General features: G+C 39.4%; 2 protein-coding genes across 4 annotated transcripts in view; both read right to left on the bottom strand.

Moving 5' to 3' along the window:
• Positions 1-1,727, bottom strand: part of LOC111338793 (uncharacterized) — a 3,122-nt gene extending 1,395 nt beyond the window's left edge. The window contains exons 1-2 of one of the 2 annotated variants that reach the window (XM_022945321.2): positions 1,635-1,727; positions 433-493 (exon numbers count right to left, since the gene is read on the bottom strand). In XM_022945321.2, the coding sequence (XP_022801056.1) occupies positions 433-474 (42 nt within the window). In that variant the 5' untranslated portion in view covers positions 475-493; positions 1,635-1,727. The other variant, XM_022945322.2, reaches the window with a different exon arrangement.
• A 1,006-nt stretch (positions 1,728-2,733) lies between these two features.
• LOC111338800 (uncharacterized) lies at positions 2,734-22,630 on the bottom strand. 2 transcript variants are annotated; one of them, XM_022945330.2, is made up of 5 exons: positions 22,349-22,630; positions 19,777-19,966; positions 11,640-13,275; positions 10,643-11,073; positions 2,734-10,061 (listed from the first exon to the last, which is right to left on the bottom strand). In XM_022945330.2, the coding sequence occupies exons 3-5, from the start codon at positions 13,184-13,186 to the stop codon at positions 6,406-6,408; spliced, it is 5,634 nt and encodes a 1,877-aa protein (XP_022801065.1). In that variant the 5' UTR covers positions 13,187-13,275; positions 19,777-19,966; positions 22,349-22,630; the 3' UTR covers positions 2,734-6,405. The 2 variants fall into 2 exon arrangements, with proteins under 2 accessions (XP_022801065.1, XP_022801066.1); XM_022945331.2 differs by lacking the exon at positions 19,777-19,966.
• Between the last annotated feature and the right edge of the window lie 35 nt (positions 22,631-22,665).

Raw genomic sequence — 22,665 nt, 5'->3', positions numbered from 1 at the left:
TGGTCTAAAATATAGGAAACATTGAAAATTTAAGTCAAGTTGACAAAAACCAACTTGATATTAAAATAGATTTTGTCAATTTTTAAAAGCTGTCCTCTTGGCCAAAATGCAGTTAGACTACAAGCAGTCCCTCCTTGTTTGGGTAAATTCTGTGCATGAGCAAACAAAAAAAAAACTGAAAAAAATTGACAGGGAACCCTTGAAGTGACACTGATGGGCCACAGGAGCCCCATGAGTGAGGCACTCAAAAAGTAAGCTATGAGCAGTCCATCCTTTCCAGTGAAGTCTGCCATGTGAGTCAAAGGAAAAATCAGTGAAAAAAAATTGATGTTAGTGTGCAGTGGGGAACTCTTGAAGTGGAAGCTCTATGAGTGAGATGCCTTTTCCAGCACCTCACTTCCCATTATAAATCTGATTAAAATTGTGCCTGACCTGTTGCTTCCAAATGAAAGGTGTATTGATCAGCCCCCGCATCTGCTATGTCATCCACCCACTATTAGAAATCAAGTAATCGTAATACGACATTTTACTGGTTCTTTCAATTTGGAAATGTCGTTGATAACTAATAAAGACAGTATTTTACCTACTCTAGATTGGCAACCATCATATGCATATCTGAAACACCAACTTGATAGATAAAATTACCAAAACAGACCAATAACAAAAATTATTGATTGAAGAACTATGGTAAAGAAAGTTACCAGTAGGAGGTTTGGATTCTACCAATATTACTGCAAAAATGTTTTACTCACCAAAAAAGGCATTTGTAACTTTCTTCCTCAAGCATTTTACCAAACGAGCACCAAATGTCAAATCTGGCACAAAATGGCTATGCAAATGAGCATATAACCATAGCTGGCATACTTAGTCAAATAATCTCAATGATGTTTTACTTCTGAGAATAAGCAATTGATGATTGAGCTTAAGCATGATATCATTAATTATTATGCATTAGACTTACTGGAAAACTCTGATTTTTTCCAGAGCATTCAGTCTATATATACTAGCGTGTGAAGTTGACATGATAACCCAATATCTGCAGCAAATATTGGGTTACCATGTAGTGTTCAAAGACTGCCTTGTATGCAAGCCCCTCATCCATGCAGTGTCCTCAAACTTAAGAAAACACAGAAAGAAGTCTTACTTTTCAGATTGTTTGAAAAATGTATCATAAAATGTTTTTGGAATTCTTCATGTTTGTGTTATCTGCCTCGGCCTTTAGCTTCAGCAGATAACTCAGACTTCAGCATCAATGACTCAAGTGATTTCATGCTCAACCTCATCCAATATTTGCTTATTATCAAAACACAAGCTTGAGGTTTGATAATTCATAATATAATGTGAAAACTGAATTCAATAACTGTTTTATTATACACTTTTTAAAGCATTCAGCTATTTTGGGTTTCCATCTGAATTTGCAAAAGTCTGAGAACACTACACGGATGAAGGGCTAGTAAACTAGCAATATCGGCTGTAGATATTGCATTTATCATGTGAACTCCACACGCTAATGAATAAAAATTGAATGATCTCGACCAATGAGATTTTTCGGAGTAAGTCTAATGCACAATAATATTCTATATTGTCCTCGCGGCCTCCAATCTGCATCCGATACTTTCGCCACCTCAACTTACCTTGGCGTTAAAAAAAAGACAAACAAATAGAAGGTCCAATCTTACAAGAGCAGCATGATTTGGCGGCCATTATGTTGTTAAGGTGACTCCTCTGACTAATGCGCGGGCGCAAATTTATTCGCGAACCCTGACACACCTCTGAAACATTTTACAGTCTCGTCGGCTGGCAGACCTGTGGCCCGTTTCCTGAAAGGTCCCGGTAATTTAACAAGCTCGAAAAGCTGTTCTGTTTGCATTCAGTTTGGGAGTTTCAAAAGTTTTGAGAATTATACAATAAAACTTTCAAGTAAAGAAACAAAAAGGACTGGTTAGGGCGCTAAAACCTGCTTATAACTCACTAATTTTTACTTTGATATGGCCGTTCGGCTTCGGACCCGTTAAGTTACCGAGACTTTCGTGAAATGGGTCCTTGGTCGGTTAGAAAAGTCTTCGTACAACACGTTTCCTGATGGGCAGGGGGGGGGGGGGTATGGGGTATTGCAAGACAAGATTGAACACCATGAGTGTAATACCAAGGAAACAGTTGCCTCATAAAAGATTATCTAGAGGTTAATTAAAACATCACTTTCGGGACATGTATCAGTATTGTATCAGTGTCATTACGTTTCAGGATTTCTCAAAGTTTACCAAAAAACAGGGAGAAACAATGACAGAACTGACCAAAAATAAAAAGTGAAAAGAAATACATTCTTAAATAAGACAAACTCTCCTTTAGAACAAAGATGCCATTATGCTCCTCTCTGAAAGTCCTGGATTTACCGCGCTTCCTCCCCTCGTCTGAACCATTTATTATTCGCCACCATTTGGAGTGACGATGATAAGCTAGAGCGTGGGAAATACGATAAACTCAGAACCGTCAGGGCAGAAGGAAATTTGCATCGTAAGTGACGAGGCATTCAACACTAACTCGAGTTGAGATGTTTTGACTTCCACCTGGTTAAACTTACTTTTGAATGGGCGCACAGAAATAAATTATCTCATCGATAAATCGTGAAAAATACGTTGGGATAAAATTGAATTGAAAATATTAGCAGATATTGGTAACAAACATGAAGGAAAATGAAGGCGTCAAAGACCTCGAAGAAAGTAGTGAAATGGCTCGACTAGTAAAACAGAAGTTTATTGACAGGATAATGCCTGGTCTTTTATCTTCGAGTGGAGTCACAAATTTTTACATTCCACTAAAAAAACCTACCACAAGGTCATCAAGACCTGATGACAATGCGTAAATTATATAGGAAACTGAGGGGTCGTTTGTGACTGTATTTCCAACCTACTTCTAAGCCAACAGTTCACGGCAACGTCACTCGATCTTGTTGATTTACCAAGGATGAAAGCAATCGCAACACGGCTCTATTTAGATCTCTCCGGTATGTGCAGAAAAAATGGCAGGCAAACGGAGCTTTCCGTTAGAAGTAAGGTCGGAAAGCTCCCGTACAATGCATATACAGTTCAGCTTATCAAAGCTAGGGGTAATCCCATACTAATTACTCTATACGGTTTTCCTCTTGAGGATAGGATTCCACAGACGCAAACCCTGATCGCATGCATTGACTATCAATCAGCAAGACGCTGCCATTGATAATGCAGTCTACACACAACTCCTCTAGTCCCTACGTTGAAGTTAGATTTATTTTTTATTTATTTATCTATTAACTTCTCCACTAAAAAGTTTGGCAGGGGAACCGCAACAGCGGGTAGCCAGTTACTGCGGGCCCTGAAAAAGAAAAAACCGACTAGAAAAAAAAAATATAAACAAAAACAAAAACTAAAAAAAACTAAAAATACATGCATGTAACGGGCATAGCAAGACTTCTACAACGATTACACTTGAGACATACAGTTTTGAACGAACGGGGGTTATTAACATCGTAGGTGCCACTAAGGGCGGAATCATAGTATCCCCTCATAGTAGCCATAAAAGAATAGATACTGTCCATATTAAGCTCAAGTTCATCGGCAAGTGCGTTCCAAATTCGCGTAGATCTGATAAGAAAAGATTTATGAAATGTTGAAGTTCTATATCTACTGACTGTATATTTGATGACATTAGTGTTCGATCTTGTGTTTCTTCCGTTAGGTGGAATACGGGGAACAATGTTGCTATCTACTTTAACAAGGCCGTGGGTCAGTTTAAAGAAAAATACCATATCAAGAATGGGAAGCAACTTCAACGATTTCAATCTTTCCATATAAGGAACAGGGCTCAAAAAGGGCAATTTCAGAATATCTAGTTGCGCGCCTTTGCGTTCTCTCAATACAAGAGATGAGATTCACGGATTGGGGTGCCCAAATAGCCCATTTCCGAATTACCCTTGGCCTCATTTTCAAAACGAGTCCTGGTGCTCATCCTTTCAAATGATTATAAGTTTTCATTCACAGGCAAATTAAACTCATTTCCACAAGAATGATTGAGCACCAGGCCTCGTTTTGAAAAAGAGGCCAAAAGTAATTCGGAAATTGCCTATTTGCGAGGCGTAACCGAACATCGGCCGGACCAGTGTCAAGTACATTAAGCGTCGTAAGGTTGTATCTTGTATAGTTCGTGTAGTCACGGCGCCTCACCTTCGTTTTACATTCACGTCCTTTGTACATTGTTTTCCGTTTTCAGTTGTTCCGTGTATATTTGTTATTTTATTAGGTTTGCCAGTCATTTTGGTTACGTCACATTTCATATTTTCGTGTTCATTTTTGATGCATTGTTTCTACTGTTTGGTATAGCTTCTTCTGCTGTAGTTTTCTTGTCGCCGTTGTCACTATGTTTTAGTCGTCTTAGTCGCCACATAATCTTGTAAGTTTCGTTATTTTGTCCGTCATTTTGCCTGTTTTATTTGTTTTTCGTTTGCTTTCCTGTTCTGTATATTTAACTCGTTTATGTATATTTGCCTTTAGCGAATCGCTAGTAAAAGTGCGAATCTCGTTTGGTTGCGGATTTCGACTACAGTTCGATTATTTCACTTGATGTATCCCAACAATTTATTAGCTCTGCCTGTCTGTTCATTTACATGATGGCTCAAAGTCAAATCATCCGATACGTAAACCCCGAGATCGCATTTTCACCACGCATTAAAATACCACTGTAAAAAATTATTCTAGCCTCTGTACATGAGAGCAAAACACTGATTTAGCAAACATATTAAAAGAATATAGAGGGCAACTTGTTCACAAAAGGTCAAATTTTCCTGTACGTTTGCAATACCTGACTATCTTCCTAATAAGTTCAAATCCAAAAGTTAACTAGCCTGACGTCTAAAAATGAAACAGTTCAATTCTTTGATACGTATAGGTAAAAGTTCTCCAAAAGGCCTCATTGTTAGAAAATCGATATAATCAAATGGAACTTCACTCTACAAACTGACTTCGAAGATTCCAGGAATTTTCGATCTCCCTTCAGTAGGGGCAAGTCACGGAGAAACAACTATATTTTCAGAGAAAAAAATTCAAATTATGATAACGTTAAAAAAGTAATTATACTATAATATCATCTGCGGCATTACTCAAAAAAGAAATATTTTTAAGATAATTGTGATACTAACCGTGAATTTCATAGCTTCATAAGGAAATGCAGAGGAAGAGAAACCTTTCAAAGATAATTATACAACGTCAACAATTTGAATATCTCAGGAGCAGCGACAAAAACAACCATGAAAATGATGATCGTTTGACTTTTTTTTTCGAAAAAGTACATTTGTACTCTGCGGATGCGAAAATTGCCTTTTTGCTTTTTTGTCAAAGTAATATACATGTTGAATTTCTAAAAATACTAAAACAAATAACTATTACACTGATATATTTACGTTGTTAGCTTGGAATTTTTCCTTGCAAAGAGGACGCCAGAACTGAGGACCGATACCTCGCCGTTTTTCCAAAGTGCAGGGAAGTCGCTTCACTCAACAGAGATTGAAGCAAATGTCAGCAAATACCAGAGCTGAACACACAGATGAGTCTTTTGAAAACCTTCACACACCTTGACAGGCAGTTCGTCGCTGCTTAAAAAAAAGAGATCATTGACCGGTTCAGTTGAGGGAGGAAGCTGTTTGATGAGCTATTCGGAAGAAGGGATCGTGGAAACGTTTCTCACTCCGCCCGAAAAGCGGCTGAAATTTCGAAGCTAGCTCATTCCCACTGATAAAAGGTGGGTTTTTAAAGGTAAAGTAATTGACTATTAAAGGATCTGTCTTTCGGATTCCGTTCGATTGAATTAGAGAAAGCTAGGAGAGACTTGAATGTGCTATTTCCCTCGGATGAATCGCCTTTGTTCTTCTCAATGAGGCTTTTGCAATACGAGGTTTTCACGCGATGATTTACCATCAGTTTCTTGAATTGAGATTTAACGGCTTTGGCGTGATACTTTGATTCCCTTTAATTCAGACGTTATCTCTGTTGCAGGTGCACTTATTTCAAGTCTTCTTACTAGTGGCAAGGAGTTAAGCGGTGAACAATCGATTTAATGTCCAGTCCATGCTCTATTCAATTTCGCGAAGGTCATTACCAAAACAATATACACTAAACATCATCATCGTTAAGGTGGAGTGTGGCAAATCAAGATACGAACCTTCAGTATCACAACTAGTTCTTGAACGCGTTGATGTAGAAGAATTGGTTTTGATTCGAGGGGAAGAGTTGAAGCTCGATGGATGATTTATATTTGGTAGAGAAATAAGGAAGAAAGGGGGGAAAAACGAGAATATGCTCACGACAGTAAGAAGCAAACTTCGCTTGTCCTCTCTATTCAGCATGTTCCAAATTAATATACAATCGCAAAGGGATGTCAATGATCTGTACTATTCAAATGGCGTGACGAATCATATGGGGAGAACGTTATTCCATTAGCAACAGGTCCGTGAAGGTTGAAACTGACAACAAAATAGACCAACTGACCCTTATCAAAGTTTCTATCAACCTTGCCGATATCTGCATTCTTTCCCACGTAGAGGGTTACTTTTCCTTGTAGCAGTTCAATATAGGGATAAGTTTTGCCTCGATTACCAGAGGGCTCCATGCGGATCCTTCCTTTGCATTCCATCAATTTCTTCCTACTATCGGAAGACCAAAACCTTGAAACTGTTTCAGAGATATCAGTTGTAGAGTAGTCTGTTTCCTCGACGTCACGGAACAAGGTGCTGCGAGTGAGGAGGCGAGGCATTCCTTCCCCCTCGTTACTGACAAATAACGTTGACTGGCTGCTGCGACAGTGATTCTGAGATTTCTCTCGGCACATATTCAAAGCCGTCAAGTACTTTGGCATGAATTCCATGGCATGGCCATCAAGAATCTTTAGAAAGCAAATAGCCATTTGGTAGAAGTAGGGAAGACAACCATGATGCGAGACCTCCAACCACTTTTCGGTCACACTGAGACCCTGCTCGAGGCTGTAACGCTTAGAACCATTCACCAACACACAGACCTTCATTAAGTGGTAGGCCAATCGGTGCTCATTCTCCTTAAATACAAGTTCCTCTAGAAGCTGAAGAAGGAATACGAGGTGATCTTGCTTCAAAGTGACGATTTGATCGCTTGAATTCAAAATAAAATGAGCTTGAAGTCTCTTAAGCTCTACGGCAGATGATCTTGGAAAATTCTTGGAACTGCAAAGTGCCTGACACACTTGAACAACGTCATCTGCAATGCGTCCACGTGAACTAGTTGGTCCACGTGAATAATTTGGTCCAAGCATGGTTATCAAAGATAACCTTGCATCGCTGCATTTCCTTTGCGTTTCTGCTGGATCTGCCAAGGTTGGTACACTTTGGACAATTCCATCAACAATGTCGAGTAGGTAAAACGAATCACTCACACAGGTGCGAAAGAACGGTGGACATTGATTGGCTAAGAACTTGAGTGTTCTCTCGGAATCCCGCCTGCATATGTTTTTCGTGATCCATTTTATACAAGCAAGCCAAACGTCTACCTCACCAATAAGGGGATTTGGGTACGTCGGAGGAAAGGTACGAGCCTCCCTGTACACCTCAAGCACTCTGTTTGCCAAATCTTCAAGTTCTATCAGGTCTTTCACAATGCCATTGTTGATCCTGTGCTGCAGTTCAAAATACATAACCACCCCTTTCATATGGCATATGCTCTTGAATCGCTGCTTGAAGTTTTTCGCTTGAAAGGCACGTCCAATGAGTTCCATAGCTTTCTCAAATAAGGGGGGCTCCATCTTCGCAAAAAATCTAGCTGCATTGGCAAATATTATTGAGTCACCAGTCTTCTCAGCTACCTCACAGAAAACGTCTGCAGCACGTTCAGGGTTTATAGCTTTGAGTTCTTCAAAGAGGACAGAGAATTTCCGCACCCTTTGACCTTCTTTGTTGAAGACAAACAGCTCTTCAAAGAGTGGCAAGAAGTCGTCACGCTGGAAAATTGGAAAGTGAAGAAACTGATTTACCACCTGGAACAAGTCACCGGCTTGCTCTTGAAAACACTTCTTCAGCAGCATCTCAGCAACCAGTCGATGCTGAAATGTGTATTCTTCTGGCGGTAATTCTTTAGAGGAATACTTTCTTCCTCGTCGCATACCCAGCCAAGGGTTTGAAGGTACCATCAGGTTCAATAAGTGCTCAGAAAACAACTGTTTGATATCGCTGTAGGTGACATTTTTCCCACATTCCGGTCGGATATATCTCTGAAATGCATCGTAAAGGAGGAGGGCAGGGGTTGCTTGGTTGCCGTACTTTTGAAGAAGGGCTACCACGATAGCAATTTGACGTTGAAGACTCTCCATTTCGTTCCAAGTGTCGTCAACTATCTTCTTAAGTTTTGGCCGAAAACTTTGGACCATTGCAAGGAGAGGAAAGTGGAACACGCGACACAGACCTGACACTGAACGCTCGACAAATTCCTTGTATTTTGACTGAAACTCATTTAAGTCGGCCGGTGATTCTTCCAGGCTGACATCTACGTAGAACACCTGGTGAACCCGTGAAAGCTCTTGAGGGTCTTTGGATGAGGTCTTCGACCCGTGCTGGCAGCGTAAGAGAAGGGCCCGCTTTCCTCTGTTGCACAGCATCCGCACAAGTTTATTTGAGAGACCTTCTATGAGCCTTGACTGATTCCCATCAATTAGAACGACGGGAGAAGTGTGGCAGATCTCCTCCAGTGCTCCGATGCGATCAGCTAATTTGCAAGCATAACTGCTGTCTTCATCAAAGTAGAGATGCGAGCGTATTTCCGTGAAAGCACACGGATAAAATTTGTGAAGATCCCACATTACGCGCCGGGCGATAGTAGTGCCACCAGTGCCTGGTGAATGCTTGATGTCAACAATCATGGAACGAGTTAGACCTTTGTCTAGAAGGCGTTGGACATGGACCTGAATATCCCTTTCAATTTCCCTCTTTGCATCATGATTATCATAAAGACTAGCAAACGAAATCTCACTGCCTGAAATGAATAGTTTTTTGTGTTCATCCAGGAAGTTCTGCAATCGTTGTTCTTCCCCTGATGGGTCGTTTGATGTTTCTGGTAGCTCTTCACAGCCGAGGTAAAGGATGTCTAGGTTTTCCTTTAGAAAAAGGTAATCTCTCTCACTAAGGTCTGCATAAACCTTTGCCTGAGAAGTAGGCATTCGGTACCGCTGTGATGAAGGTCCACAAAGCAATTCTTTCAAACCCAGATGGACAAGCTCTGGACTCAAATCAACCGTGCGCACCTTGACCTTCATAAACACAGAGAGTCGTTTTTCTTGCTTGAAAGACGCAATCTTCAGATTAAATTGATCGTTGAAGTTCTCAAACAGTCGACACAATGTTACTTCCAAATATGGAATGCTTTCTTGGCTGTAAGGAAGGATAACGCATATTACGGGTTTCTGCTTGTCAAATTTGTCTGGGTCACAGCAGCATCCAAAAATTCGCGAGATTTCTTTGACGGAGGTTGCCTCCCAATCTGAAAATGTCTCTACATCGCCAGCTGTGTCACTGGCTCTCCCATTGACAAATAACCATTGGATTTTATTGGGATCGATCTGTCGTATGAGGTTTGCCATGGTACTTCCCTTGACCTCCGCAGGTGTTATCATGCTGACCAAACTACCCTTTCCTTCTTGTGAGGTGAACTCTCGATAAAAGCCTTTCTCTTCGGACATAGGGTCAAAATCAAGGACCATCTTCCATGGGACACACCTCAAAATAGAAAAGCAGTCGAGATTCTTTGGTGACAGAGCACTGGTAACAAGAATGTACTGGTTCTTCCGTGTGTCAAAATCACCAACTGCGTCACAGAACTTCAACCATTGGTCCCAGTTGCGGCCACTTAGAGTTTTTGGACTAACAGGAGTTTTTTCCTCAGAGTTATAAGGCTGATTAGCAAGTATAGCATCCAGTTTACTATCTATGGTATCCAGCTTCTGTCCAAAAAGAGTGAATTTCGCTTTCTCCGTTAAGAACAACTGCTTGTAGTGCCCTCCTGCGTTGAGAGCTTCATCTAAAGGAACAAGTGACACGAAACGTAAAAAAGATAACGAGTTTTTTTTAACAATCTCTACATTTGCTCTTTTTATAACATCAAAGAAAGTCTTCAGCCAAAATTAAAACAACGGATTTATAATTTCTACTTCATGTTTTTGCAAAGTTCTGTTTCTTCTTTCTTTTTCAGCTCACAGTTTTGGTACCTCGAGCCTTATTGATGTTGTCGCTTAACGAGGCTATAATACGAAGATCTCTTCCTCCTAAACAACAACTGTGAATAAACCATATACGTTTTAGATAAAAGGTGAAAACTTTGGGAATGGAGCAAAGAATTATACTCCAAAGAGTGGTTAGCTTTAAGCGAATAGTTCCACAGTTGTTTGTTTATATTCAGCTTCCAGCATTAAGAGAAATGCCCACTGTAAAGATCTGTTACCGCCTTAACGTGGATTGACTGGATTTTTAACGGTAGATTGTTTTGGACACCTGAAGTTACAATGACCTCTTCACGTCGGTCAGAATTAAATACTTTTGCCTGCATGAGGCAGCAGCCGGATATGCGAACGTTAAATCGATTTGACTTTTGATTGAAAGTACCTGTTTGAAGCTTTATCTCTGCAATCTCAGTTGGATCAGCACCAAGAGTACCAAAGAGATTGGTAAGAAGAGGCCAGTATACATTAAAGTCTGCATCGAGCATCCTTTCTGAAGAGGGATGTCCCAACACCTTGTTACGACAAGTCTTTAATTCTTGTAGAGCTTTGTCGAAGCCTGGTCTTTTGCTAATTTCCAGTGCACAGCTCTTTGAATATAGGAGCACAGTTGTCATCAGTGAGAAATCCCATTCATTTATGTTACCCTTGTTGAAGATGACTTCATCATCTCTAGAGAGCTTCATTTTCCATTTATCAAATCCAGCTGCGTCAGTTGGCTTATCAGACCAACCGGGATTGAAGTCCATGAACAGCTTCCTTAGTGTTCGAAGACCAACCCCATAGATAAGCTTGAAAATACACAGTATGTTCCTCCTGAAGAAAGTTAAGAGGCACGAAGTCTATATATCGAGGCAAGGAAAGCAACAATCGAAAACTTGATCTCTCATTTTTCGCTTAAAATAGCAGTTAGGCAGTAAAGATTCCTAACGAAGAAATGTAAGTTCTGCTGGAGGTCCTACCTTTGAAGAAAAATTAGAAAGTTCCATTTTGGCATTTAGCGAGGAAATATTTCCATGGAATTGAAAAGCTCAAACTTTTCTGAGCTTACCCAACTTTCGCAAAAACGATCACACACAGGAACACTTTTGGTCGAAAAGAAAAATATTTTTCTATGACTAGGTAAAAATTTTAACTCGAAGAAACATCCTATATAACGCAGACAATCCGAAAAGGAAGGTTTAAGGTACATGTTGATAATGTGGCGAACCCTTAATTGAAAGCCACCGTCAAGAACATGATGGACATAACCTAGAACTACCCATGTTCTCTATCCTCGCTGGTGACTTATTACTGAGAATTGGATTCGGTTATCTTTTTTATCCAACAATGTAGGCGTGTGCTCCACTCAAAATTCTCAAATGTAACTATTAAATACTTACTCCTCATTTCCTGATGCGATGCCAGAGGGGTCATCATCAGAGTCAGTTTCAACACTCTCTTTTTCTTCTTCTTTCTCTTCCCTTTCTTCTATTTCTCCCCCTCCCTCTCCTCCTACTTTGTCCTTGTGCTCTGCGGCTAGACTTGGATATCTAGGCGGAGCTAATCCATCTTCAGATACACTGCCACACGTTTCAATGGTTGTTTCGCAATCAGCTTTAGCTTTTTCGTCTTTATTTTTTGGAATACAAGTTTCACACTCTTTGCGTGGCACAATGGCAGTTTTCTCATCTCCACCCGATGCTGTAACCTCATCTTGATCCTTACTTTCTATCCTTTTGCTGACTGAATCATTACCTTCTATCAGTGTTTCACTATTGGCTTCACCTTCTTGTCCTCCTCTCTTCGCCTCAACAACTGACCCATCCTTCAAAGAAGTATCATCTTGTTTCTCGGCCTGTTGTTTCAAGGCATTGTTGATCGTCAGATCCTCCTCACAGACCGCGCTAGTCACACTTTCTTTGTTCTTTTTCTTTTTTTTTTTCTTCTTCTTTTTACTTCCGGAAGCTTCCCTTGGTACTACAACAACTTCTTCACTTTCTTCAATCGGAGAACCCATTTCCTCTGTAACGCCTGACCCATCCTTCGAAGAAGCATCATCTTGTTTCTCGACCTGTTGTTTCAAGGCATTCTTGCTCGTCAGATCCTCCTCCTCACAGATCGCGCTAGTCACACTTTCTTTGCTCTTTTTCTTTTTACTTCCGGAAGCTTCCCTTGGTGCTACAACGACTTCACCAATTTCTTCAATCGGGAAACCCATGTCCTCTGCAACACCTGACCTATCCTTCAGAGAAGTATCAGCTCGTTTCTCAGCTTGTTGTTTCAAGGCATTGTTGGTCTTCAGATCCTCCTCCTCACAGACCGCACTAGTGACACTTTCTTTGCTCTTTTTCCTTTTTTTCTTTTTACTTCCGGAAGCTTCCCTTGGTGCTATAACGACTTCACCAATTTCTTCAATCGGGAAACCCATGTCCTCTGCAACACCTGACCTATCCTTCAGAGAAGTATCAGCTCGTTTCTCAGCTTGTTGTTTCAAGGCATTGTTGGTCTTCAGATCCTCCTCCTCACAGACCGCACTAGTGACACTTTCTTTGCTCTTTTTCCTTTTCTTCTTTTTACTTCCGGAAGCTTCCCTTGGTGGTACAACGACTTCTTCACTTTCTTTAATCAGAGAACCCATGTCCCCTGAATGCAAGCCACTCTCATCTTCGCCTTGCTCATTTTGAAAAGATTTCGGATGTGGCCCAGTGTTTCCAGCTTCAGCATTACATCCATGAGGGTCGATGTCACTGGTCTCGGTCTCTCCCTTCCTCTTCTTCCTCTTTTTGCGCTTGTTCTTCTTTTTGTTTTGAGAGTTAGGAATACCTTCAAGAGATTCCTTATTGTCCTCTTTTGTTAGCAGAGACACAGCACATTCTTTTTCTTCAGGAATTGCTACCCCAGCTTCCAGGCCAGAGTTTAGCTCTTGAGGCACCGAGTCACTTGACATGTCCAAATTGTAATTGCAATTCTGTCAACGTTTATCGCTATCCACTAACCATTTCCTTTTCTGGAAACGTGCCTCACATACAAATTTTACTACATGAAAAAATAAAGGAAAAAATCAATGTTACACTGACGGCATTTACATTAACCAAACAAGTGCATTTGGCCAAACCATGACAATAGAGGTGGTGACTCACTGGAAATATTTGTGTCGGTTTTAAGGATCTCAATGCTGGAAAGATTTTGTAGCTTGTTCACTAGAGGGGAAAAAAGGTACCTGCCATGAATTTTCAAGACCCCCGATTACCATAAAACAAGGCTAACTTGAAAATGGAAACCAATCAGGGTGCACAAGTGCAACAGTAGACTCTGGTTTTTTCAAAGCCAGTCACTGAGGGCGATGAAATGTTTACTTGTTTGCTGGGGTTTAAATGAGTACATAGTCAAGACATACTCTCAACCAGAAAATCAAACAACACAATCAAAGGCCATGTATAATTCAAGGGAAAATACATTCTAGAAAAAGTTTGCTTATATCAAAAGTTCCTTGCTTGCATTGTCCTAACTGGCTATTCACTTGAGCTAAAAGCGTTTTAAAGGGAAAGTACGGTCTAGAAAAAGTTTATCTCAATTGAAAGACTTTTTCCTCAGGAGTTCGAAAATAACTGCCATTTTTCCAGTTTGCTTTGTATTAGCGACAAAAACGCTTTGAAGTTGCCCATTTTTACAACTTTCGTGGTTAGAGAAACGCCATCTTGGATATTACGTCAGTTGTGACGTAGCAATAGGCAAATTTTGTTCGGCGCTTTGTCCTTGTCAATCAGTTTCCCCTTTGTGAAAACAGTTGTTAATACTCCTAATAATTGAAATGAGGTGAGCTGTTGTGTGGTTGAATATCAAAATAAAAACCAAAATTCAAAAAGAAAATGTGTAAGCCTCCACAAGCTACCGGAAAGTGAAATATTAAAGAAAAGTTAGCCGGCAAAAATAACCCGCGAGGACGGCTTGCCAAACCCTGAAAAACTAAGACTTCCAGCGAGATATACAGGTATGTAAGTTTTCCTTGTTGACCTTCGCTTCAAACTGAAAGCTATGCTTACCTTTTCCATATTCAACACAAATTTCGGTTATTTATCATATGAATTTTTTCAAATGATTTTATTGTAAACGAATAAATTGAAGCTCGAAATAGTGGTACACAGTGTGTGGTCAATTCTCTGTCGTTACCCTTGACCAAATCCGATTTTCACTATCGTGCGCTTTTCCAAGTAGTGTATAAATATATCTTGTCTTTCCTAGGTCTGTTAGAAGTCCACCGAGTAAATTTTCTTTACCCTATCAGTCGCATTCTCCTGCGAAAACAAAACTAAATGACATTGCCGGAAAATGATCAAGACACCTATGCGACAAATACAAATTATCCTTCGTTAGGGAGGCGCCCATAGTTCACTATATATCATATCGATTGGACACGATAAAAATAATATGAAAATATTTCATGTCTTCCAACCAACTACTTGACGTAATTATGTAGTGCTTATGATTTTAAAAGAACAGGAATGTTTCATTTTAGCTTCAGCTATATTGAGGCAATTTCTAATGTAAACACTGTACGACAGAGGCGACTTTCTGGCGTGCGTCAAAACTAACACAGCTCCAATTCGCACCAGTCGCGACATTTTAACACTTTGGAATGAAAAATACTGCGTTGAAGCTATTCCTAAGCAATAAAGATAAAAAAAAAACCATTGCAAATTAAAGGTAAATGCTGAAACAAACAAAATCTAATTCGAAACAATTAACTTCTGCGTTAACTTTGGCAACTAACTGTTTCTGATCAATTTTGTCGTTGTTTATCCATACGAAGTATGATCTTCAAGTCTATCATTTCTAACTTGTTGCAAGCCAACTGGGGCTCTTCTTAGTTCCAAATGGCTTGTGTTCAGTCCTGCACCGAAGCTGGGTTCCTGTAACTGCAAAAATAATTCGTCTCATTCAGAGGTTTCAATGTGAAATGAATCTGTTGCGGGTACTGCGGTCTTCTTTAACAAAATAATTATCACTCCACAGCTTAGTACATTTAATTCTTAGGACCATACATTCTCGTTCTTCGTGGGTTTCTTTTGACAGTTGCCGCAAGAGAACCACTCGCGATTTCCAATACGTGAGTGACTGAGCGGGTCAACATTTCTTCTCGTAACTCATTTTACTGACTTCCTCTCCCTTTCTCGACAGAGGCATCTTCTTCTACTTAAGACGACCCATGTTTCGTTTGAAACATAAATGGATGTATGACACCCTCTCGGCAAGATTAAAATCCAAGTCAAGAATTTAACAAGTGGCGCTCTCCTCGCCGCTATTTTCCTCATGAACAAAGGCTGATAGTTTCGAAAGAAACTGTTTGGGGCTGCGTCGGTGGGAGTAACGAGATAATTTGGATATATCAACAAAGTTGAAATGGCGAATTGGCCACCGTAACGATTACAAACGCTGACGTTTCGAACGTTAGCCCTTCGTCGGAGCGAATAGAGGAATTGTGGGTTGTGTGTGCTTTTAAAGGCAGAAAATGGAGCTACGTTATTGGTGGGAACATGGCAACGAGAAAAACAAGAATATTTTCCTCAGTTGTTTACATCTACTTCAGCAGGGATTACAATTTAGCATGCTTGACTATTGCTACGTCATAGTTTCGTCATAACAAAGATGGCGGATTTCAATTTGAAAATACCGATTTTTGGAACGTCCTTATTTCTTATTAATTCATAACACAAAATTTTAACTGATTTTTGACAACCTCTTGTCAACCACAATAGTTCTGCTGAAGATCATTCATGCTAAGCCATGTTATTCACCCTTTTATAATTAACACTTTCACTGAACCATTCCAAGCTTTTCCAAGATGCAAAAACTCCAGAAGCCCTTGTCATCTTTAAATATGATATATAGATTTAGAAGGTAGCACCCTCTAACTGCAGCAAAAGCTGGTGTACAAGCTGCACCTTTCTCCAAAAAAATGTTCATAACAAATCAAGGGTGTGGCTTATCTGTGAGAACATCTGGGATACAAGCAGTAAATTAAATTTGCTATAATTAACACCATCCATCGAAAATATTTAAGTCTGTATAGCAAACTAGCAAGAATGCCATAAAAATTAACAGCTCCTAGAAGAGCTTTTTTGCGCAGAAGTGGATATCATTGTATGGTTCCAGAAAATATCCATACCCTCCCCCCCACGGAGGGTCACAGAAATTCCAAGGGGTAGAGGGGTGTAAAAGAGGAAAATTTCCGAAGGGGAAGGGGGTACATAAAGAGCTTTTTTTCCCAGAGGGTTTGAAATGCGATCGAATACAACACTTACGTACTTTTCCAATTGATTCAAGGTAACCAAGAAAAATTGAAAATTCTATCCGTTGAAACAAACGTAAGATTCCTTGTCATCTATTTTCCACTATTATTCCGGCATGGGACGACACAGATTACCACTGAGAGACTCTACTGAGCAGTACATTCGACGCGAAGTCAAACAAAATGGCCGGCTTGAAAAATATCATTTCCAGTTCCCTGAGATGGGGAGATGACAATAGTCAAATAAAATACTTTATGAACATGGTGAATCGTTTAGATGTACATATCCTGATAAATTTTGAGCTTGACAGCTCTCCGACTGTCGCAGTTCGATGTAGTACACGAATTCACCGCCATCTTGAAATTAACATTAAACTGCTGACCACTTCCAACGGAAAGCTTTAATGTAGCTAGCATCCATGAACGTTATCGTTAATAGGCCGACTTCAATCTATTTTCATATGATCTTCAAGAGGCCAATAGGACGGGCATCCTTCATTCTGCAAAGGGTTTTACGCCTTTCAAAATACCTGTTTAAGTGTGGCGTCTGTAAGAGGTGTGGCGCTCCATTTAATAACACAAGGCCTCATGGGTTTTTTAATTGTGCGAAGCCATGAGGATACAAGCTTACATTTGCAGGTTGAGACTTAAAAAAGGTAATCCATATCTTTAAACTGAGCTTCTCCTCACCCATCTATTTGTCGCGTAATAATATTGAGGTATGTAAAAAAACCAAAAAAAAAAACAGTGACGGGTCGGCAAATAAATCCGACTGGGGCCATTGATTTAGGAAATGTAGTAAGCTTAAATATTTTACCTCGTGCAGAACTCGAAACAGTGGGTTTTGTTCATCACATGGAGTTTTTTGTTTTCCCATCAAAGGACACATTACCCAGCGGTAAAACCAAAAGGGAGGAACCAGTAAGACTGATAGCCCTAGTCACCTGTCCCCCAAAAAACTGGATTGTATCGAACTGTGACATTCGGAGAGCCGGTAAGCTCAAAATATTTTAGGATATGTACATCTAAACGATTTACCATGTTTATAAAATATTTTATTTGACCAATACATGACTTTTAGGGGTACTCCATTAAGGTACTCTTAAGGGTACTCCATGGAGTAGGGCTCCGCGTTTTGTCATCTCCCCTTGAGATGTAAAGAGTTTATCTCTGTTTAAAAACCTGTGATATTTTTTCCTTGTTTCATTAGCTCGTGCTGGGGTCTGGTTATTGTTTAATGCCTCTTGGTGCTTTTATTTTCTTTGTTTTACGTCATCCGTGAGTTTGACAGGTTTTTACACCGAGGATGAGTCGATGTATTGAGCGATCGAGTGGAAATGAGTTCGAGTGGAAGTGCGTGTTTTCTCTCTTCGCGCACTTTCACTGGCTCATTAATTTCACTGGCTTGGTTTCTCGTTCGCTTGAAATTTGGTTTTAAATATGTGACAAATAACCAGTTGGAGTTTTCATTATAATTTTACGGTGCGTGATTTTATTGCTACGCGATACTTTGTTGATATTTAACAGACCACGGTAAGGAGGCACGAGAAAATAATATAAACAGACGGTTCTACTCTACTGTAGATAGAAACTACACCTGCAACATACAAAAATATCTTAGAGATTAGCATTGAGGTATTTTCCCGAGTGTCGCTGTGACAGCAAAAATAAGTATGTAGTAAATAGTTTGTGTGCGCAACGTAATTTGACGATGTTGTTTTGACTACGCATAAATTCAAACGTATACGAGATACACTTAAAAGATCGTCAACTTTCAGTACTTCTTTTGGATTTTTGAATAAAAACTTCTTTCAATTGAACAGTGAAAAGGTCAGCTGCCAGGACATTAAAGTGTTAAATAAGCTCAGTTGTTAGTTTGAACATTTACCGCGTCCGTGAATATGTCTAGAATTTCCACGGTCGCTTTTAGGAGGAATAAATTTTTATTACAGCTCTAAGTAGATCAAAATAAATTAAGTAAGCCTCTTTTTTTGGATTTGGAATTTCCAAGGGGTATGGGGAACCAAGTGGAAATAATCATGGAAATTCTAGGGGGTGCGGGGGGGGGGGGGTAACGCGAAGCCCTCTGGAACGGAAAATCCAGTGGGGTGGGGGGTCAAACTGGAAAAAAAACCATCCGTGGGGGGTACGGATATTTTCTGGAAACATACATTAGAAAAAAGGCTTTCGAGTGAAGATGTGTGCATGTATACAAATGTCTAAATGGACTTACAGACCATGAATTGACTTTAGTAACACAGCAACAGCAACATAATTACAACAAAAGATATAAAGCTAATCTTAGACTCGCCAGCGATAAGAATAACTGGGGGAAACAAAGAAGTGCATGTGATGGTGTAAATGACTTTAACCCACTCAGCCAGGCAATAAGAGAATCTACTAATATTAATACATTCAAGTCACATGTTTGCAACTTGTTATTATGATTTTTTCCTTTTAATTTTATGTATATATTTTAGTCTTATTCTTCGAAGTCCTCTTGGAAAACCCCTTTTTGTGAAAAAGTTTCCTTGATTAAAGGTCTGGCTACAAAGCAACAGACAACCCAACCAACAAACAAAAAGTGTCCTGTCATTTTATGTTAAAACTTTCTTGATAATTACTGGAATGTTTTAAACGAGCCAATAAACCCATAACAACTGAAATGTAGCACAGAACATGCAAAAGTCTCAATTTATACTTTGGTCGTCTCTGCCAGACACCCTCCTTTTCAGTTGTGGTACATATTTGGTATTGGTTGCACAATAGTAAATTAATACAATGCAGTTTTATTGACATTCTCCATAGTTAAGCTCATTCATGGAAAATTATACACCAAAAATAGGTTATTTGACCATTTTCTTTTGATGCAATGTATATAATATGTAAGTTGCAAAGAAGAAGTACAAGTGCTAAGCAGAGGTTGCCTCAAAGCAGTGGATTACTAATTGCTATGGTCAGCACTGGAGACAATATATATTTAAGCACAATCATCATGATGGAGTAACATTTTACTCTTGATTCTCACTTGAGATAAACTGTTAAAAAATTATAAGTGATTTAACTGTAACAGTAAAACTATAATCCTGTACTTTTCTGATTTATGTGAAAGAACAGTTAAGTTAGCATTAATTCCACTACCAGACAAGCTTGCATCCACAAGCACCTTTCAATACCAAAATGCATAAAACCTTTTTCAAAAACAGAAAAATTAGTTAACATCTACATTTACACTAAGTTTCACAAACCTTCCGAGAAACCGTTTCCGAAGCTTTTTTGGCAATTCCCAAAAATTAATTTCTTTGGATCTCACTGCAGCTGTAAATACCGGGCATAGGTATTGTTGTTTCGTGATCACAGTACTCTATGTAAACATTCATATTTTCAGTACGCACTGAGCAAGTTTTATTCCCTCCTTTTTCAGCTTCTGAATTCCCTCTACAAACAAATTTTGGAAAAAAATGTTAGCAATGGTTTGATTTTGTAATTGTAGCCCTTTTCCTATTTGTGTTGCCCCTTTCCCCCCTAACAAGCACTCAATAATTTTCTCTCTAACAAAATTAGCCTGGAGAAATTAGTAACAAGACAGTGTAATTATTGTAAAGCAACCCACACTGACAAATATCTTGCTTTTGACTCTCACCACCCTATTTGCCATAAAAAGTCTATAGCTAAAACTTTACTCAGGAAGGCTGACTGTCTACTATCTTCACTTGATTCCAAGGTCAAGAAAAGAAAATGTTTCCCACATCCTAAAGGAAAATGGCTAAACCAAAACATTTCTCCCAAACTGCCAGAAACCATTTACAACTAGTAACACTCCTGCTGAGAAGGAAGCAGCCACTGGTTTTGCCGTTATTCGTTATGTCCAGGGTGTTACGAAGCCCATCAACAGAATTTTGAATAGCCACAACATTAAATTTGCTCAAAACCTTTTCAGACAAACTTAAGGATCCTGTTATGAAAGAACAACAAACCGATGCTATTTATTCTATTCCACGCAATGATGCAAATGTTTAAAAGAGCATCAGAAAGCAGTCTTCTTTAGCAATAGAGAAAATTCAGCTTTGTTGGAGCACACATGCCTGACTAACCATACAATTGGGTTGAAAATTAACAATGATTGCAGCTTACTGACTGATGCCTATTTACACCTCGTTAGAAAAAAAAGGGCAAATTAGTGAGCATATAGAAGGGCCTCTTGTTGCAATGATAGATCACCCCTGATAAAGGCACTGGACAAGAGTGTTGAAACGTTGGCTTGATGACTTGTAATTTCCCTGGTTGAACACATTAAATCTTTAAACCAGAGTATAGCATCAAATCGTGTCTGAAAATCTCCTGTTTGCTGAGTGAACTTTAATATATCTTATTTGCAAGAAAAATATGGTTTACAAGGGTCAGCTGGCTTGCAGACATCAGAGTCCATCTTGATAAATATCACTGTTATTTGTATTTCAATCACTGTTGCCAAGAAAACAATGTGCTTCCATTTAGCTTGGGAATGTTTTCCCTTGCACTGTGAATGTTTGATAAATTACAAAACCAAATGAATACCAAACAACATGAACTTTTGTCATCAAAACAAACTTCGCAACTTCCCAACATAGTTTGACAAGAAATTTACAATAATTTGTTTCAAAGTTAAGTTTGTGATTTGATGCAAGACATTGTCCAGTTCACCAAGAACAGAAAGATTTCCATACAACCCCCTACATAAATTATGCATTCCTTTTCATAGAGACTAAATATAAAGGTTTCTTTACAACACTGGCCGTGGTCACAGCTGGGCTACTAACTATAGTTAAGAAGAGGATGACTATAGTAAGCTAATTTGGCTATGTGACCACTTTTCTGTTCACTCTAATTATAGTTAGAAAATCTATGCCTTGGTGATCCAAAACAATAAAGACTAACTATAGTTATACCCAAGCAAGGTTCATAAGTTAGTCTTAAGTTTAAAAACAAACAACTGTTTCTAAAGATTTGTACTTTGTACAGGTGGAAGAACAATAGGATACCTAGTCCCCTACTTGGTGCAACCAATTAGAATGTGACAGTTCTTTTCACACATGCAAGATGAGCACACATAAATATGCAAAATAAAAACCAAGTATGAAGCAAGGGGAGAACCAAAAACAACAAACAAAAAATTTACATACAACAAGGTAGCAACACATGAAGCCTTCAAGCTTGTGTGCAGCTGTCCTTGTATTTGCTGCAATGAATTCCAGATGGTTTGCAGCTCAGAAAAAAAGAAATAAGAAGACAAACTTTACGTCAGTCAACCATGTCAACATTTCACGGATCAACAATAAGGGCCGTCGCGAACCTCTTTTAACTCTGACGTCAAGCATTGGCGGTTTGCACAGTTACGTCATCGCCGCCATGTTGGTGGACGAAAACAATAGATATCTCATTAGCTTCTTTTCTTCGTCCACCAGCATTTGTTCCTTTCACCATTGTTACCCGTGTCTCTAGAGATTAGTTGCAAACCACCTATAGGCTAATTAGAACTAACTGTGGTTAACTGCGTGGTGTGACCGCAAAGTCGACCGAAATAACTTGACACTAGGTTAAGTTGAACTTTAGTTACGTCGTAGATGTGACCGCAACCACTCTATGCATAATTAATACATCGGGTTATATGGAAATCTTGCCCAATATTCCAATATTCCATCACGATATATGCACGCACAGAGACTCCTGAGCAAAGAAGTTCAAGTTCTCTGCTAAGTTCTCAACTAGTTAAGCACAACTCTGAAGAAAAAAGAAGTTAAGGATGTATTCAAGAATAAACTTTAGGCATAAATCACTTACAAACTAAAGCGTTGTCGAGCCAGAAATCCGTGGATGAGTTAGTTCCAATTAATGAGAAAACCTTCCGGGTGCCGTGGGTTATAAATTGCTGTCAAAATCAATCGTAACTCCTCTTCATCGTCTAAAAACTCATGAATTCCCCTGCAAAATTATAAAAACCTAATTTTCTTAAGTTCGAGAAAATCTAGAAATAACACTTTTAACGTGCTTTCTTTAGCAGTTCACAACAACATTTCCTCCCAGCGCTTCCGAGCGTTAAGATTGGGGCGACCTCGATTTCATGATCCCCCACCGCAAGCCGAACACCGATCGCATGG

This window comes from Stylophora pistillata, chromosome 12, assembly GCF_964205215.1.
Source record: "Stylophora pistillata chromosome 12, jaStyPist1.2, whole genome shotgun sequence".
Taxonomy (NCBI): Eukaryota; Metazoa; Cnidaria; class Anthozoa; order Scleractinia; family Pocilloporidae; genus Stylophora; species Stylophora pistillata.
Note: the sequence above shows the minus strand (reverse complement) of the source record. Positions and strands in the feature narration are given on the sequence as shown.